Genomic DNA, 19,898 nt, shown 5'->3' on the forward strand with positions numbered 1-19,898 from the left:
TAAGTCATATTAATAAGCACCATTCGTTTAATTCTCTGTATAATCATCATTGCCACACTTACAATTCCAGCAACACAGATATGAAATCAAAAGTCAATCAATATCAACAAGGCAAAAATAAAGAAAAGCATGGATGATGATTTATTTCTAGTTGTTTTATTACGAGCTATATACATTACTTTTCAGTTATTTAAAAGGGTTAAATAAATTTAGATTAGTACTCATATGTATTGTTTTCTGAAGATGTAAATATCAAATTAGAGGGATGGGATGTTCAAGGTGGTGTGGATTAAACTAAGAATACGTGTTGATTTCGGCTAGCAATGAACTTTTGTTTGTTGGATGCGCATATTTATTTGTTAGTAGGCTGAGAAGGTGAATCCGAATTGCGAACTGTCAGCAAGTCTCGTCCATCAGCTTGGCCATGATTACTACCTCCTCATACCTATCAATATCGATTCAAGCATTTTCAGTAACCAACATGTCTCATGGCTGCCTTTTATTCACCAAGAAGTAGGCTATCCATCACGTCATGATCCAGTTTGGAGAGAGATTTGTGAATCTTGGAGAGAAAGAATATGTGAACGAAAAAGTTTTCAGCAAAGACAGATTTGATGTATCATTTCTAAACTGGATCCCTAAATGCGTAGAAACAATTAATTCAAGCACTGATCACATCAGATCATAAACTTTGACATGCAACAAGATTCAGTTATAATCCTAGTTATGGCATTTTCAGGATAAACGATTGAATCTATTCTATCACCCAAGTCAACACGTCTAAGAACAGGGCGTTTTTAAATGTAAAAGCATAATGTTTTCATCAATTCTTTTCGGAAAAAGTTGACGGCAAATTCAATTCCCCAGATTGTCGCAGAAAACTTTCCACAGCCAATCCTTTTAACACTCATATTTTGAAAAATACATGAAGGAACTTGTTCAGCCTTGTCCAGAGCAAACAAAAAGCAATTACGAAACTAATGGTGAGAAAAGCAGTTTGTCAATCATTATCAGGCACCAACACCCAAGTAAAAGGAAGAATTGATATCAACATCTACCATCCAATTATGTTTTGCGCAAGCGTCCAAATCGACGACGCCACCCCAGTATGTACAATTGAAAGATACGGTGGATAACTATTATTTTGGATACTAAAGCATGCCATCTTAGCCAATATTATTTAGTCAAAAAACTAGACAAGTTGGCTTCAAACATTTGATCAAGTCAGTCTGACCCCTTTGGATAATCTTAAAATCATACACTTGTTAAGAGTAGAAGCACAGTGTGAACATAAAAAGTGAGAAAAAGAAAGACAATTTTAAATGAAATTACTTTTACAATAACATATGAAGGCTAAGAATGATGGGATGGATGAATTAGATGATCCACTCAATTGTGTGAGAGCAAGTGAATGTAAAAGAGATGAAGGGAGAGGCATAATCTCCAATTCATATGGATAATGTGCTTACAATGCCATAATTGCAGCAACACCAGCACTCAAAGCAAGACCCATCACAGTAGCAGTGAGTTGAGCAGCACCATTCTTGTCGGCATTGGTTTGTTGAGAATTGTTTCCAGTAGATGATACGACCTTGTTCACAGTGGTATTTGTGGCAACAGGAACAGATGTATCATTGTAGGCACAAGTTGTGTTTGAGCATAAACATTGACCGGCAATAGGATCCCACCAAAGACTATCGCAATTATTGGGAACAGGATGACGGAACTTGGGATCAGTAGAAGCAACAGCAGCATTGGGTGTAGGGTTTTCCAAAGTGGGCTCAGAAGAAGGACAGTTGAAACAAGTGGCCCAATTGGCAGTGTTAAAATTGCACGAATTGAGCAAACTACCAGAGACAACGTTACTGGCAATAGTAATGTTCTCTAAACCGTTACAAATTTCCTTGCCAATGTTGGGAGTAGTACATTGCATGTAAGGCTGGTTGGCTAACTGACTTGCAGGAACAGGGTTTTGCATCTGTGTATATAGAGTGAGCATAAAATGATCTAGATAGTGGCCGTATAGCACTTACCCATTGCAACAATTGGTCATTGGTGACAAACCAAACATCAGGCTTTCCTTGAAGTGATTGAATGAAACTGACCACTGCACTCTTTTGAGCAGTCGTATCAGCAAGGCCAGGGTAGTTTGTCAAGTGGGCTATATGGATTCGTAGGGTTGAGCGCTACTGTATTCATTCACCACGTCATAGCCAACTTACTAGGATGAACGTAGATACCAAAAGGTTGACGATTGCCATTGTAATGTCTATCAAAGTTGGCGTTGGACCAAGCAGTGACATCAGAAGGAGAGCCAGCAAGGTACACGTCCATCAATTGAGCGGTTCCTGCATTATCCTGAACTGCATACATGGGGATCTCCCAGACACCAGGCAACTTGAGTTCAGAGCCACATACATTGTTCCAACAATCATTAGCTAAACCGTAATCAAGAGTGTATGGCCTGTACAACGGTGTATGTAAGTTTACATACGAGACATGTCAGTCGGTGAAAGTCTTACCAGTAGCAATCATCGACTACGCCAGTTGCAGACGTATCGTATTGGAATCCTTGAGAAGCAATCTCTCGCAGAGTGTCTTGAGTGTAGTTCACTATAAAAGGATATACTCAGTCTCTCATCCCATCATTTAGCTGAAAATGACATACAGAAAGGTGCTCTGAAACCCTTGATTTTGCCAAGAGGGATACCACCGTATTGATTCAACATGGCGCGAGCAGCAGCGATTTCTCTATTAGCAATACGGTGTTAATGTATGACATCTATCAAACATCGAGCATGCATTCCACTTACTGTGAAGATGGAGAGCCTATTTACAGATGCAAACAAAAAAAAAGCAAACAAACATGAGTATAATGTGATGCTACAGGAATATCATTGCGATGCTTACCAACATGAGTAAATGTATGGCTTTAAGAAGATTTGAGTGAGTTATATGCAGCCACATTATGCAATCTATTAGACTTACTCGGCGACCTCGTTGCCTTCAGCATACCATTGTTGTACCAAGGCAAAATTGGTATAAAGCATGGACACATACCAAGAGCCCTATTTGATGAATAAGATGCGTTAGACATAATCATTTTCTTTGATATTAGGGTCACACAACACAGCGAGTGAGAGGGTGTTGTATAACATAAAATATATATACTTGCCTTTGCAGCACAACCATTAGGGTTCCTTCATAAACAAGAAAAAAGGAGAGAGAATGTATGAGATGAGACAAAGAGGAGACGACAGCATAATTCAAGGAGAGAGTCTACTTACTTGACATTCAAGAGATCTTTTGCAGTAGCTAGCAATTCAGGTTGAATGGAATCATCAAATGTAATGGTAACAAATTGAGGAACATCAGAAGCATTCATTCCATTTGGAGGTGATAATGAAGGACAGAGACAGTTTGGCAGTTTACATGTAGTGGGATCACAGGCAGAGGCAGTCGTTGCTGCTTGACTCAATTGAAGTGCCACCGAGAGAACTGCATATACAGCTGTGCTAATACCACAAAGCTTCATGTCGAATAAGGGTCGATTAGAGAAAGAGAAAAGAAAAAGAGGAAATAAACATCGATGGAGGGTTATGCTTTCTTTTATATAAGAAAAAAAGGGGGGCACTATAGAAAAAAGTGATACACCAAAACCCTAAAAAGAGCAATTCACTATAAAAAGCAATATTTCTCTATTTATACACCCATCTGTTTACAAAAGGAACCCTTAAGGCATTGGATTAGCCGAAGTGTTTCTTTCTTATTACAAAAGTTAAGTAAATGTTGCAGTACATTGAAGATGAAGGCGCTGTTGCAAATCTTCTGCCAGCTTTGAAATATACTTATAATGCCACACAAATGGAACGTCATAGACAACTCCTTGTATACATGCAAATGTCATCTAGACCCTATATGATGGATTCAGCTGCTATTCATCTGTGCAGATTCTAATTTTCTGTCTTATCAAACTCTATCTATTTAAAACGGTATAATAATAATGATGATGACATTTTCAATTAAAAAAGAAACAAAGGATAAAAGCCCAACCGAGGTTGTTGGTGGCGTATCCAGGTATAGATTCACACTCATGGACATGGCCTGATTATGAAAATACACAAATTTGTCTCCTCCACAATGTGGATTTGCACCCGAGATTACCATTTAGAGCGCTATGAGAATCCCTTGCTTTAATGATGTGGTGGATGAAATAGAAGAAAATCATAAGCTTTTCTTGGTTTTACCTCTAAATATAAACAGGGACATGATGTATCACCTCTAGAGGCCCAAAGGAACAAATTCTCATTCTAGAACCATATAATAATTAAGATGACCAACATTCGTGAACAGCTCAACAACATACATGATTGAACGCATTGGCCCTTGGATCGAGGCGAATGTTTCATAATTCACTTTCTGTCATTATTAAAATCATTGAAATTCATGTAGATCATTTTTTTTGTTGCTTTGTGTAGCCTTGACGCTAATTTGACCACGTTTTATAACATGCATTATAATCAAATATCTGGATGCATATTTCTCATGGATATGGTGGATATAATCTTAAATCACCAAGCTTCTCGGATAGAATGTGTATAGCTTGATTGCAATCATGACAAAAAGTAGTAAAAACACATCAGTGGCCAAGATTTTCAAATGTATCCTGGCAATTGTGGATGACAACCGGGATTTGGCTACAAGAAAGAAGGTTCAGTTATAGCCACGCTAGCGAATATTACATTTTGGTTTCACTATGCAGCATTCCCAACCTCTTACACTATGAAATGTATGCGAAGATTCGATTTTCGTTGGCTGTCAAGGTAAATTCCAAGCTCTCTGTTCCTGGTTGCTATGGTATCTGGCATAGCAACCAAATAAACAAGAGAGAGTCAGGAGCTAATTTCAATGTAAAAAGAGTTGATATCGACAAAAAAGGTGCATAACCTCAATGCAAATATCTATTTTTCAACATGCTACAGATGCCAGGGCCAGTTTCTGTAGATTTCTTTTCTGTGTAATCCATTTAATTATACACTTGTTATCATTGTGATTATGAGTAAACAGCTCGTGTAATACAATGATTGAAGCATGTGAATATAAGGGCTAACTAGGTGTGACAAATGTTCAAACAGTGTTATATATATAAAACTTTTTGCTGAAACTATTTCTCTTTTATTTTTTCTTGTTTTTATATCCTTCCTTTTATAACACACATATACAAACCTTCCGTTCATTCTAGCGTATATATATATACAAGATGAATTCATCATCAGAAACATTAGTGGCATCAGAGCCATCACAAACAACAAAGGAAACAGCATCAAAGCCCACAAGTCAAGTGCGTTGGGCTCCTATCACAGGAATTCCAATTGAAAGGCGATTACAGATGCTGGCTGTTTGTACCTGGGTTAGCATGATGTTCATACTGGTTTCACTCTTCTTTTTCATGGCAACATATAAATTCCTTTGGCCCATACTGATTGCATACATTTCATTCCTCTATGTCGATAAAGCGCCCGAGTCTGGTGGAAGACGGTTTGAACGTGCTAGACATTGGACTTTATGGAGATACTTTGCAGCCTATTTTCCCGCTCAATTGATCAAGGTAGGCACGGTGGATATGGTTGTAGATAAGCAGAAGCTAGGTGCTGACATACAACAATTGTATAAAGGAGCACGATCTAGATCCCAAGCATAACTATGTCTTTGGATATCATCCCCATGGTATCATTTCTTACGGAGCACAACTAGCATTTGCCACAGAAGCTACAGGATTCTCTGAAAAGTTCCCTGGCATCACACCTTCCCTATTGACATTGAATTCAAACTTTCGCATTCCATTCTACAGAGATGTCATTATGGCGCTCGGTATCGCTTCTGTATCTCGTCGATCATGCGAAAACATTCTATCATCAGGACCCGGCAGATCCATTGCTATTGTCGTTGGAGGAGCTGCAGAATCTTTGAATGCGAGACCGGGCACAGCTGATTTAGTTTTGCGTAAAAGATTGGGATTCATTCGTTTGGCTATCAAGCATGGTGCTTCACTCGTGCCTGTGTTTTCGTTTGGCGAGAATGAAGTGTACGACCAGCTGGATAATGCAAAGGGAAGCAAGGTGTTCATGTACCAAAAGAAGATGCAGGCAATGCTTGGATTCACCATGCCATTGTTCCATGCTCGAGGCATATTCAACTGTAAGTATCACAAGTGGAAACGGGGAATCTATGTGTATATACTCACACATATAATATGCTATATAGATGATGTGGGAATTATTCCATTCAGACATCAGATTACTACAGTTGGTAAGTCTCGCTTTTATCTCGAGCATTTTAAGCTGAATAATCGCTAATACACAATGATTTGTAAATCCAGTTGGTAAACCTATTCCCGTTCCTGCGTTAGAAGAGGGCGAAACGGATCCCACTCAGGAACAAATCTTGGCTGTTCAAAAACTATACATTGACGAGCTCTTCTCTATTTATAACAAGTACAAGGATGTCTACGCTAAAGACCGCAAGCAAGAACTTCGAATTACAGATTAGATCATCTGTCAAACTATCCTATTTTATTTATTCATGCATTATTATACCTGAAACGTATTAAAAAAAAAGAGCAAGAGAGATTATCGCTTCTCTTTGACTACAAAGACCAACCAAATGAATACAAATGTAATGAATGCCGTAAACATGGAAGCCAAGCGAACGACATCTGGCCAATAATTCTTGGCATTGAAACCAAATGTGGATAGAATAGTGGCTCCAGGCACATCAATGTTGAGTCCAAATCTCTCTTCCACAAGCTGCAAGTAGAGCATTTCATTCACCAGTAACGCTTCTAGACCGTAGTTGAAGAAGGACAGGTATTTGAGCCACGCAAACGCAGGAGACATGCTATCTATAATGTATATAAATTGAATGTAAATATCGGTCGTATATGTGTGTGCATGGCTGTGTAGTGAACATACCCTTGTTGAGCAGCAAGCCAGCAAACAACATGGAAAATAGCATAACCAAGACGCTCAAGAGATTAGCCATTGAGATATTCTTGAAAACAACGCCTATTGCCAAGCAAAGTGCAGCTGCTGTCAAATTGAACAAGACCAAAACAAGCAGGAACTTGAGAAACTCATCTACGCCTTCCACTAAACCCACCATATAATACGATATCAATCCCATCATCAATGGAGGCACCACACGCAGAGGGATAATATCAAAAAAGATTTTAGCAAAAAAGTAGGTCCCTGGTGAATAGTAGCCATTTGCTCTTTCTCGGATAAACAAGATGCGTTCTGTAGAAAAGACTTGCAAAGATGTCAAGCACATGAACCCAAGCAGGGCCTCATAGAAAAAGAACAGGCCCATTCTGTTCTGAAAGCCTGCAATGGTGTTGGACACTTGATAGAACAGGCCACCGCATACCAGCGCAAGCACAACAGTGATACCGTAATGAGCAAACATCAGCATGGGGTTTCTGTACAGGTTCTTGAAGGTGCGGTCTGATAAGATGCGGAATTGTGTGATGAAGGTGGGCTTTTTGTGTGTGCTGATGATGGCTGTGTCTCCAGATAAGATGACGCTACTGCTGCCACTACTGTTGTTGTTGGTATCCTGTATAGAATGATCAATGTCTTCTCTCAACTCGGCGGCCATGTTGCTGTCATTGTACGCTTGTGCCAACTGCCTCAAATGTGGTGTCAATCCGTCTGTTGCGTTGTTGTTCTCTGGTGTATCTTGGACGACAACAACATCGACTTGCCTGCTACGATCATTATCACGTTTGATAGCTCCCATGGTCAGATCAATGGCATAATCGCCTATATTGAAGCCAGGTGGGCAAGTGTATCCCATCTGACTGAAATATGCCTGTGTCTGTGTCTGTGGTCCAGCGTAGATGGTATGGCCTTTTGCCAGCAAGACAAGATGGTCGAATAGTGTCACAATGTTGGAACGTGGTTGATGAATAGTGAATACAATGGTGCGCTTGTAGTTTCTTGCCAGGGAGACGAGACTTTCCACCACATTAAATGCATTGTAAGCATCTAGACCACTGGTGGGTTCATCCAAGAATAAAATGGAGGGCGATGTGACCAGTTCGCAAGCAATAGAGACTCTTCTTCTTTCACCACCACTGATAGATCGACTGCCAGGCTGACCAATTTTGCTGTCCTTGATACCGTCAATGTTGAGCTCCTGCATGACCTCCATCACTCTGAATTTCTTGGCAGCTGTACTCATTGAGCGAGGTAGTCTCAGTAGGGCAGAATACAAGATGGTCTCGTACACTGTCAGTGTAGGAATCATGGTGTCTTCTTGATCGACATAACCAATGAGTTGCGCATATTCTTCACGTGGCACTTGTTTACCATTGGCATACAAACTGCCTGTCACTTGACCTGTCTTTGTACGGTTGGCAAGAATGTCAAGTAGCGTTGTTTTGCCAGCACCTGATGGACCCAATATAGCAAGTATCTCTCCCGATCTCACTCTGCCTGTGGTATTGACTAGAATGGGATTGATGACATTGGGCAGCGTATAGCCAATGCGATCAAATACAAGATCGACAGGCGTGTGTTCAGACATGAGTTTACCAGTTTCATCATCTGCTAAACGTATCTCGTCATGTCGAGTCGATTTCTTGGCTAAAAAGGTGACCACGGATCCCACCAATATCAAAAACACGGCGACGCCTCCTAGACCACTGCCAATCATGATCCAATTGATGGGACGTTCACCACGCTCAAAGCCAGGCACCATGGTATAATGCAAACATTCGCCCGAGTTGCAGTTGAGAAAGATGGAGTCATCGCCAAAGACAGCAGAGATCAAATCGTTCATGGCAGGCTCGGAGAAGACACACTCTTTTCCATTACAATTAAAGCTGGCAGGTCCTTGTATTTCATCGTTCAAAAAGTCGGTCAAATCAATGGATCCGTCTTTGCCGCACAGCATCTCGTCCTTGATACATCGACAGTCAATCTTGTCGCAGGTGTATTTCGTCGTATTTCTATCATATTCATATGCTGTGACATGTGATCTTAGTCTATTGATAGTACTCTATCATATTTGTTACTTACTTTGCTTGAAAGCGCAAGTATCCAAATGACAGTAGAATGATTCAATCTGATCCACCCAGACTACAAGTGCAATAATGTAAATATTCGTGATAAACAAACATGTAGTAGCTCCACAACTTACATTGGAAATCACAGGTTGCATCATGTCGATTGCAAGAAAATGTTACTTGAGGTATCTGGTCCTTGAGTTGATCCAAGATCTTTCTGTCTAGATGGAAGTCAGTATATATATATATATAATCATGCAAGGCCAATGAGACTTACTAGTAACGTTGCACATTTGATGGTTTTCATACACAGTCAAGCCTCCACGATAACAGGTACCATTCTGTCCTGTTGGCACTAAGGCATCACACACGGAATCGCTGGTACACACTATGCAATCACGGTTACTTTATCATGCCAGCGTGAGATGGGATTGCTGTACGTATACCATTGCAGTTAATACCCTCCCATCCATCAGGACAATCGCAGACAGTGCCATTCTCTCGCGGATATCGATTTCTACCCTCGTCCAAACCACCACACACTAAAGCATGAGTGAGTACACATACATGGCACATCAAGACAGACACCTCTATATCACCTACATGGTTGTTTGCAATCATCACCGCCAAATCCAGGAGGACATTTGCATTTACCGTCATAGTCTGTACAATTTGCAAACTGAAGGCATTCGAAACCAGGCAACATACAGTTGAAGCAGGGTGGACATTCCTCTTTATCTTTGAACGCAGCAGAGAATGGACTGGCTAGGCTATTGGTGTAGTCAACGAACCCTATATCATTTGCTGCAGCTTGATTCGTAGTAGCATGCACTGCATTCTCTGTTATAACTAATAAGCAAAAGACAATGACCAGATGTATGCTATTCATCAACTGGCGCGGTATACGTGTATCTCAAAAGAAAAAAGAGTGAAATGTAGAAAAATCACAATAATGCACCTTTTATAAATCATCGTGGATCTGCACTACCTGATCGTGTGGTGGTTGCCATCGAAATCCAGAGTCATGTGTTCTTGGGCCGCGTGGGGATAATGGATGGCCCACCTTGAGCACGTAGCATTGAAAAGAATTGGGATCGACATTGCCGCCAACAGAAACTCACCCACAGCATTGTCAAGCTATATAATCCATGGACAAACGCTTACACTTGATCTAATATATCATGTTATGTGACTCAACAGCCTTGTAAATATTTTATGCCATGCAGCCCAAGTAATTTTGCATTTCCTGCGATCAATAAAGTAAGATCTGCTGTGTATACATGGCAGGTGGCTCGATGGCACATCTCATAGCGCCTCTCTCTCTCTGTTTGAGTCGGTTCAGTACTATATTAGCGCCAAACAGAAACCAAGCCTATGACAACGTCTCCCGAGATTACAGATGACTCTTGCTATACCCAAGGTACCAGCAGAGGCAATTTAAAGCGGGGCTCAACACGAATGTAATCACCTAAGCATTTCGTCATGTCAAAGTCAGTCTTTTAATTGTGTTTTCAAACATTGATACTGCAGCAGTAACGAGCATACAGATTGCATTGGGCATTTAAGACAATCTTCCTTACATGGGCATCATGATCATTTGCCAATGACAGGTCGATGGAGAGTGGGTTGGTATAATTAGTCCAAGCCATAAAAAAAGAGGGTCCTTTTTACTAACATATCTAAAAATAAAATCTTAAAATTAGATGTTTCATCCATGTCCGTGATCCATGATGAGCAGCGAGTGTTGTATGAATTCAGGCAGTAATCTAAAGAGGCACAATCATACAGTATGATACTATAAGCAGGCATAGAAGGTAGGATTGAGACTTTAATACTGGTGCAATTCTACATGTCATTTGCGGTCAATCTTATAATACAAACAATGAAAACCCTAATGAGATATAAATAGGCAACAAGTGTGGTGCCGCGAAAAGAAATCAACAATACCTCATTAGGCCGCCGACACGCCCAAGATTGTTATTTAATGGGCCATCCATCATTCTTGGCTCGTGCTCTTTTCTCTTTCTTTGCATCAATCAATAAACACTAGCAATAAAATGACCATGGATTATCAAGGACTCAGAGAAAAGTACCACCAAGCTGGTCAGGGCCATGTATTTACTTTCTTTGAGCAACTGTCTGCCAGTGAACAAGAAGCGTTTTTGCGTCAATTGAGCAAGGTAGACATCGAGAAGGTGACCAAGACCGGTAAGAAAGCGATGAAGGGGCCTGAGAACCTGGCATGTCAGTTGGAGCCTCTTCCTACAGAGGTGATTGGGGATGTTGCTTCCAACCGTGAAGAGTGGTGTAAACTGGGAATGCGCTTGATCCAACAAAATCAGGTGGCTGTCATCTTGATGGCAGGTGGTCAAGGCACTCGCTTGGGATCTGCTGAACCCAAGGGCTGCTATGACATTGGGCTGCCATCTCACAAGTCCCTGTTCCAATTGCAAGCGGAACGTATCTGTCGTCTGCAAACGTTGGCCGCCAAGGATGGCCAAGACGCTGTTATTCCGTGGTATATCATGACTTCGGGCCCCACTGATAAACCTACTCGCGATTATTTTAAAAAGCACAATTACTTTGGTTTAAAGCCTGAAAATGTCATCTTTTTCGAGCAAGGTGTCATGCCTTGTTTTACTCTGGATGGTAAATTCATGCTCGAGAGCAAGGGAAAGGTAAAGTGGGTATAGAGGGTGCTTTAGAATGGGATTGCTGACCTGGCGTGCCTTCATAGCTGGCTGTGGCTCCTGATGGCAATGGTGGTATCTATAGTGCGCTTCACAGAGAGGGTGTCATTGAATCGCTCAAGCAGCGAGGCATTCGTTACTCTCATTGTTACTGTGTCGATAACAGTTTAGCCCGTGTTGCCGATCCCGTCTTCATCGGTTATTGTGCTTCTCGTAACACAGATTGTGGCATCAAGGTGGTGCCCAAGAGCATGCCTGAAGAGCCTGTTGGTGTCGTAGCTCGTCGTAACGGTAAATATGGTGTAGCTGAGTACTCTGAAATAAGTCAAGAGCTTGCACAAAAGCGCTTGGAGAACGGACAATTGGCATTTGGCGCAGCCAACATTGCCAATCATTTCTTCTCGACTGAATTTTTGGAGCGAGTGCCTACGTTTGCGGATGAACTAGAGTACCATGTCGCCAACAAGAAAATTGCTCATGTCGATACTGCCACTGGTGAGATTATCAAGCCCAGTAAGCCTAATGGAGTCAAATTGGAGCGCTTTGTATTCGATGTATTTGGACACAGCAAAGCATTCAGTGTGCTTCAGGTAGATCGCATGGATGAATTTTCTCCCTTGAAGAATGGGCCGGGTGCTGGTGTGGATTGTCCCGAGACATCCAGAGCTGATATTTTGAGTCAAGCCGAGCGATTCATTAACAAGGCAGGTGGCCGTTATTTGAACAAGGAAATCCAAGTCGAGATCTCACCATTGCTTTCATACGGAGGTGAAAATTTAGAGTCTATCTCTGGCGAAACTGTCAAGAAATCAAGCATCTTGAACACCTTGGACGATATTGCTTCGATTATTTAGAAACATTTAAATTATTCTTACTACTTGTATATAAACTTATATCCTAATTTCATCTGATAAAGAAAAATCTCCTTGTTTGTGTGTGTGTGTGTGTGTGTGCTGCTTTCCCAGCACCAAATGGCTCCACAAATCAGCATTGAACGTGACGGTAGAAACCATGCTATTTAGTTTAGATTTGGACAGGGGAATGAAAATCTCAATAAGCTTTTTTTTTTCTACAGTTCGACATTTATAAAAAGAGGCCTCCTTTTTTGTTTGGTTAACCCATCACATTATGTTGTCAACTCGTCACTTATTGAAGCCTACTTTGAGATTGGTCTCTCAAGTGAACCAGTATAGTTCTCTCGCTCAAGCACTCCCTATTCGCTCCACAGTCAATGGCATCCAACGTCAACGTCAATCTCTCCGTCCATTGAGCCCATTGCAACCAATGCAACAACAGCAACAGCAACCTCAACAAGTCCAAAAATCACCTTCTGGTAGATCTCGTCGTGATGAGGAAATCAGCTCTCGTTTCATTACATTTGTCAATGAACAAGGTCAAGTAAAGGAACGTTGCAGAGTCAAGGACGTGCTGCTGGAATTTGATCGCTCTCGTTATTTCCTGATTGAAGTGGATCCCACCGTCAAACCACCTGTGTGCCGTCTTTTTGACAAGAAATCACTGTTTGAAAAGGAGAAACTAAGCAAGAAGAAGAAGCAAACATCGCCAGAATCTGTGCTGAAGGAGATTGTGTTTGGCTGGAACGTGAGTGAGCATGACATGGAGCATAAATTAAACAAGGCAGCACAGTTTTTGGATAAAGGAAACAAGGTCAAAATCGACATTGTGTATAAACGCGGACAAAAGCGAGTGGATAAAGAGACGCAAGAGCAAGTAGTGTCCACTGTTTCCAGCTGGATGGATCAATACAAAATCACCAAGAAACCAGCCTTTGCTGGTCATAACTGCTCAATGCAATTTGAAAGAAAATAATGTTACTATATAAACATGTTACCCTCACTCCTCCCCCCCCTCCCCTTGTAAATTTATCTTCAAATCTCACCCTCTACTCTGAAAAAATAATAAAAAATGTCATACGACACAGGTACAATTATATATACATAGGATCTCTTTGTGTGCAAAAATGGGCATGTATCATGTTGATAGGTCAATTGGCAGCCAACTATACAGTGTCATCCATCTGCAAATGTTTGGCATTTGAGTACGAAATAATTAATCTGGGTAGCAAGCTGGATCAACCTATTTTTGCGTGCTGGAGCACATTTCAATAAAGTTTTCAATTCTGTTGTATCCAAAATTTGGGTACATGGCAGAGAAACGTAAATAAACAAATCGAACTTACATTATTTTTTCAGGCGAAAATATCCTCTGTTGGCTGAGATATGATTAGACGCACTCAGTTGAACAATGATTCTATCTAAAAGCGCACAAGAATCATTGACAAGATCAATGTCATGCTGCTATCAGCCATGCTTGATAGCGCATTGATGAAATCGTTCAAGTGTCGTCAGCACAAACGACTGAGTACCTAAACATTTGGGGGTGCTATATCGTGTGGTTCAAAGCCAATCTCTCAAGAGCAGCTCTGTTTTTCTTGGGAATACAAGCAGAATAATCGTGTTAATTATCGACTTTAAGGACTTTAATAGGTCGCCACTTTATTTGGGGATTCCTCCTTCGCCATGGGTTTGGTGGGCAAGAAATGCGGGAGACAAGATGAGCCTAAAATAAAAAGTGTGAGGACAACTTCTCAGTAGAAGCAAAAAGGTGTTTAATAGCTGTACTTTTTTGAATCATCAGTGCGTCTAAATGGAGGGAGAGCAAGATCATCATGAGTGGCCTGATTAGAGAAGTCTATGAGCGTCCTATAGGGGGTACAGACGATGATACTTGAGCAACTGGTTACATTGCCGTAGCCACGATGGGGCCTTCAACGTGCACTGCCAAGGATTCTGAGATCAATTTTGGATTGTGCTTCAGTGAATATCATGTCGTGGTCAGCATGTAGGAGTCAGTATGGACTAGCAAAGCCATAGACTGCTCAAAAGGCGTATCAAGTAGGCTTTACACAATCAACCAATGGTAAACACTGTCGTCAATAAAATATGCGGTTTTGAGCAAATTCATAATAAAGGGAACGTATATCTGGTACCTGAAAACTTAACACATAATGGATATAACGCAGAGCTATCGAATGGTCTTTGCTTTGTGCGAATCCAGTGAGTATTTGTCAAGATATGGTCAAAAAAGAGTATCATGCAAAATCATGGATTTCTGTTCAAAATCTGCCTGTGATAGATAACAAGCGAAAAAATTGGGTGGCCTTTTTTTTGTTCAGGACAATATTGTCAATATTTCATGATAGAGTTATGCCAGTGCTTCAATCAAAAGCTCATTCGATAGGAAATGTTTTAGTTTACAATGCTTAGTAATGCTTAACAAAATGTTTTGATGACAGATACTGATTAATCTTTAGAAAACAGTCAAAAAATCGCAAAAACAATCGTACTAAATATCAGGTGAACAATGTACACCAGAGACTTGATATAAATACCATTGTATTCTCCTTTAAATTCTCTACAAGTTTCATATAAGTTTGAATGAATGTTTACTATCAAGAATCAAGTAATTTTAAAGTCGATAGATTTAGGAAACTCATGAATCATCATTTAGAACGATTGAAATTCAACCTCCGTTCAGCCATCGCATGTGTATGCCACACATGTATGAATTTGAGTGGGTATTTAAGAATCAGAGGGTACAAAAAGGGCTATTTTTGTTTAGGATATAGATCATATTTGAGAGGCAAATGTATTATACGTTGCATAGTACAGGATGTAATGAAATTGCCACTTAAACGCAACTTGATTGAAAACTGGAATTCATCAACTATCACTCATTCAAATTCATGCTATTCGAATTTACCATTAAAGCGCTCAAATGTGCATCAACAACCATTTAAACATACAAACGTAAAGATGCTTACGTATTTCGCACATCGTGTGAATGAATCACTCCTGATCACATTGTATTCCATCACACCCATGGTAATCGTAATAAGTGATGTTATCTTTATCCAAGTATAATAAAATCAATAACAAGCATCATATTCAAATACGACAACTATGCCCTGATGCCATAGTTGCACAATACTCCAGATGAAGGCTTTTACTCTTCAATAACAAACCTCACATCTTAAACTGTCAAGGTTACATTATTAAATTATGCTACGACAGTAGTAGCACATCCAATTCCAACAAGGTTACTCAAATTGACCCTTATTGCCGGTGCTCTTGCATTGATTACCACTTTAAATCAAACATCAGCAATATTTGCCAGATATCACAATAGCAGCACTTATTGCTCTCTGTCACCACTAACCCCACAAGCTACTGTAGGGGGGAAAAACTGTCCCGTTCGTTTAAATAATCTTGACTTTTACCCAGTATATTGCCAAAACTCGGAAAACAAAGCCACCCCATACTGCGTTCGATAGAACAGCCTATAGGGATTACAGCAACATAAAAACCTTATGGCTGGACTATATTTTAATCCCAGTCTAACCAGCTAAAGTGAGACGTGGCAAAAATGTTAGGTGGGTAATTCTAGATGATATAAAATGGTTGATATCTCTACTTCCAACAGGCGTATTGAAGAAATCTAAAAAACTACCCGCGGTATGCTCAGGATATTTAATATCCCAGGAGCACTCTAAAAGTGTAAAAGAAGCTAGTTTCTTCATGTATTTTCTTTATTTCTTTGCTTTCTTATTTTTTTTCAAAACTTTCATTTTGCCTGCTCGTTTAACACAAGATTTGCGCAACATTCTCCAATCTTTGCTCTAACGTGGTCTTTCGCTCTCAAAGATAAAAAATTTGTATCCAGAAGTGGGTAATTCTACCCTTACAAGGCTCAGAAAACTATATTGCCCTGACCCAGCTAGACCTCTTGGCGGAAGACCAAAAAAAGTTGGTGCTAAAACTATGTACCTAGTGGCAAGAGAACTTCGATCAGGTGCTTTAGATAATCCCCGAGCAGCACAAGAAATTTTAAGATCGATGGGCCATGATATGTCAATTAATGGCATCCGCAAGTCATTGAGACGAAATGGACTTAAATCTCGTAGAAAAGTAAAGACCAATTTTGTTAGCAAGACAAACAAGCGGCTTCAATTGGCGTGGGCTAAAAAGCATAGGCATCTTACTATTGCTGATTGGCGCCGTTGGGTGTTCTCGGATAAAACAAGAATAAACCTTTGGGGCTCAGATGGTAATTCTTTTTACTGGACGAATGGTGACCGAACCATGCAGCCTCATCAAGTCAAGCCTCAAATGCAGGGAAATGACGGTGGGGTCATGTTCTGTAGTTGTATAACAGCGGAGGAGCCTGTTTATGGTACTGCCATTATTGAAGGCTCAGTAAACTCGGACTTGTATGTCGATATTTTGAAGACATCATTGGTCGACACTCTTGAGCACTTTGGGAAGACACTGTGGAATACATCCACTATGATCTGCATTCCGACAGTTCATCCAGTTACCAGATTTAGATATAAACTGTATGTACACAGGATTAGATGTACGATATCGATTTATACTATAAGAAGATATGGACTTCAGATACGCTAGTACTATTATAAATGTTAAGCACAAAGAATAAAAGGATTATTATTTGTAGCTTATAAAAAATGTTCGATATTATAAAAACAAGAAAAGACTTATTTGAATAAGATCAGACACAAAAACTAATGATTTATTGATGAAGACAAGAGTTATTCTATTTATACTAAGTTCTGAATGCCAAAGTAGCAATTTATCTTGTACAACGCTTATCACATCTGGTGAACCTCAGTATTTAGATAGCTGAGATGCACTTCACTTATCATAGCTTGTCCATGTTGTTGCACAACACAGACATATCTACCCATCAAGAATACCTTAATCTTTATAGACAGTTGTAGCCCTTCTGGCACAACAATAAAATTCATACTATATAAGATATAGGCTATAGATAACACCACAAAGATGGATGGCGCTATAGACTTATACTTGTATTCCGACATTGACTACGAATGTTTATCATATCTGGATAGGCACCAAGATTAATGCGATATCAGCTTGTTGCTTCAGATGTGCACTTCATGATCCACGCTATAAGACACATGCTTATATCCGTGATACTAGCTACGGATACTTTATGTAATACAGACTTGTACTATATATGAGACATGCTACAGACATGCATACGATATGCTATAGACATGCCATATATCCAGATACATGCTAAAGATGTATGCTTAGCGATATACACTCAGATATGTACTATTGATATAGACTAAGTAGACTGTACCTATCGGATACATGCTACTAGATCGATATTAATTATCCTTATAGAAAGGATAGATCAGGGTACTTCGGATGAGAGTTTAATTATTCATCCAGGCAAAAGCTAAATCATAATAAGCTTGCTGGAGTTGTCTTTTAGCATGATTAGATATTAGTTGATCTTAGTTGACTTATTTGTCAATCTAATTAATAGAACTTTTATCCCTTGTTATAGTATATAAGAAGGGTCATCTACCTAGCCAGTAGAAATACTTGAGTTTACTTTTCACCTGTCAGTTTGATAATAAAACATACCTTTATCAAGTTGACTTCATTATTTTTTATTCTGTTTTTCCGTGAATTTTAGTCATAAAAAAGCCTCAAATTTTACGCTCCTGTTGTAACAGCAACGCAAACATTGTATTGAAGTAGTATTATTATATATTTTTTCTTGCATAAATATATTTAAAGGGCACTGATCACGTCGAACTATTATGCAAGGGATGCTAGATTAAACTCTTGCACTTTAACTTACTCTTAAGTAAAGAAGGTTTTAAATTGTATCGATTTCGCTACCCTTTTATTACAAACATAAACTCATTATAAATGGCAGATTAATAGGATATCAACTAGCTAGAATCCTTCGGTCCCTGAACCTCTGAGCCAATCAAATCGCTTGAAAACTCCGCTAACCTAAAAAAATTTTGCGAGGGTTTCCCCCTGTTTTGGTGTGAGGCAAAATTTTAAGCGCCGCTATATATAGCAATATAGCCGTTACTATCATCAAACTTCCCCCAGGTGCTAGAGTATGCCTTACTTACACCACCTAGCTTTAGATTCTGGCATTAAGGCCCTCAATCATCACTAAAGTAAGTAGTGATAATCAAGTGGAGGCAGCCTATCCACCTCCTAGCCTCGGATAAAGTCTTGTTGAGCTTCAGGGATAGGCACATCCACACAACGAAAAAAAAGGTATGCTTCAAAGAAATATAATAAAAGGAACAAATAAACATAATACTACAAGAGTATAGTAGTATGTAGATAAAAAAAAAGAGACACTTACACGAAGCGAGTCAAAGAAGAGCATAACAAATGCAACGTCAAATATGTTCAAAAAAGCTCGTTGTTGTTGCAATAAAAATGCAACCATGAGCAACGCACATGGTAGTAATAGTCGAATGTAAAGCAACATGATGACACAAATACGCACAGCTGCAAAAGCAACAGTGGCATTATAAGTTCGCGATACAACATAATGACTAATATTGTTTCATGTAAAGCTACAGAGGAAACACTACCAACAAAAGAAAAAAAGAAGAAAAAGTCGCAACAAGGCAAACATCATGAATGCATTATCACGAGAAAGGAAGCAAGGATATAAGCGTTCAAAGAAGTTTCATATCATTGCGACCAGAAGAAAGAAGATACTTACCACGTACCACAGCCACAGATAGACCAGAAGAGTATAGGCAATCATTGGAGACAGACCAGAGGATAGCCATGCACCAAATACAGTAGACCAGAAAAGACCATATTAGCAGCAGAAGCAGCAGCAGCAACACCAGCATCATCGAAGAACTAAAGAATGAACGCCATCAGCAGAGAGCAGACAAAGACAAAAGAAGCTACTTACCTCTTATCACCACCACAGGTAGGCCATAAGAGTATACTCAATCACCAGATATAAACCAGAGAATGAGTATGCACCAAAGAGAGTAGACCAGGAAAGACCATATTAGCAGCAGCGGCAGCAATACCAGCACAATAGAAAAACCAGAGAACGAACGACACTACAGACCAGACAAAGACCAAAGAAGCAGTCGCCAGACATGATAAACCAAAGCCGCAGGCAGCAGAGATACCAAAGAAGTAATGGCAGCAGTACCCATGTCAAACAAGCAAAAAAACTATCAAAACCTAATAAACAAATTCAATTAGTGTTAATTCTATGCCTTTCAA

At 39.8% G+C, this 19,898-nt stretch overlaps 6 protein-coding genes across 6 annotated transcripts; 3 read left to right on the forward strand and 3 right to left on the reverse strand.

Moving 5' to 3' along the window:
- Positions 1–1,465: 1,465 nt before the first annotated feature.
- On the reverse strand, positions 1,466–3,050 carry ATC70_005774 (uncharacterized protein; the record flags this gene model as incomplete). Its single annotated transcript, XM_064825057.1, has 8 exons — positions 1,466–1,978; positions 2,034–2,161; positions 2,223–2,464; positions 2,523–2,613; positions 2,669–2,751; positions 2,814–2,829; positions 2,911–2,930; positions 2,989–3,050. The coding sequence occupies 8 exons, from the start codon at positions 3,048–3,050 to the stop codon at positions 1,466–1,468; spliced, it is 1,155 nt and encodes a 384-aa protein (XP_064680434.1).
- A 233-nt stretch (positions 3,051–3,283) lies between these two features.
- ATC70_005775 (uncharacterized protein) lies at positions 3,284–3,535 on the reverse strand (the record flags this gene model as incomplete). The annotated part of the gene is made up of 1 exon (XM_064825058.1): positions 3,284–3,535. The coding sequence occupies one exon, from the start codon at positions 3,533–3,535 to the stop codon at positions 3,284–3,286; it is 252 nt and encodes an 83-aa protein (XP_064680435.1).
- A 1,725-nt stretch (positions 3,536–5,260) lies between these two features.
- ATC70_005776 (uncharacterized protein) lies at positions 5,261–6,549 on the forward strand (the record flags this gene model as incomplete). Its single annotated transcript, XM_064825059.1, has 4 exons — positions 5,261–5,608; positions 5,676–6,198; positions 6,265–6,309; positions 6,380–6,549. The coding sequence occupies 4 exons, from the start codon at positions 5,261–5,263 to the stop codon at positions 6,547–6,549; spliced, it is 1,086 nt and encodes a 361-aa protein (XP_064680436.1).
- Positions 6,550–6,629: 80 nt separating this feature from the next.
- On the reverse strand, positions 6,630–9,956 carry ATC70_005777 (uncharacterized protein; the record flags this gene model as incomplete). The annotated part of the gene is made up of 7 exons (XM_064825060.1): positions 6,630–6,901; positions 6,972–9,026; positions 9,081–9,140; positions 9,202–9,288; positions 9,345–9,455; positions 9,514–9,609; positions 9,671–9,956. 7 exons carry the CDS (start codon positions 9,954–9,956, stop codon positions 6,630–6,632), a joined length of 2,967 nt encoding a protein of 988 aa, XP_064680437.1.
- A 1,168-nt stretch (positions 9,957–11,124) lies between these two features.
- ATC70_005778 (Coatomer subunit alpha) lies at positions 11,125–12,611 on the forward strand (the record flags this gene model as incomplete). Its single annotated transcript, XM_064825061.1, has 2 exons — positions 11,125–11,745; positions 11,805–12,611. 2 exons carry the CDS (start codon positions 11,125–11,127, stop codon positions 12,609–12,611), a joined length of 1,428 nt encoding a protein of 475 aa, XP_064680438.1.
- A 274-nt stretch (positions 12,612–12,885) lies between these two features.
- ATC70_005779 (uncharacterized protein) lies at positions 12,886–13,587 on the forward strand (the record flags this gene model as incomplete). The annotated part of the gene is made up of 1 exon (XM_064825062.1): positions 12,886–13,587. One exon carries the CDS (start codon positions 12,886–12,888, stop codon positions 13,585–13,587), a length of 702 nt encoding a protein of 233 aa, XP_064680439.1.
- Positions 13,588–19,898: the final 6,311 nt, after the last annotated feature.

This window comes from Mucor velutinosus, assembly GCF_035048745.1.
Source record: "Mucor velutinosus strain NIH1002 chromosome Unknown tig00001544, whole genome shotgun sequence".
NCBI classification, from domain to species: Eukaryota; Fungi; Mucoromycota; class Mucoromycetes; order Mucorales; family Mucoraceae; genus Mucor; species Mucor velutinosus.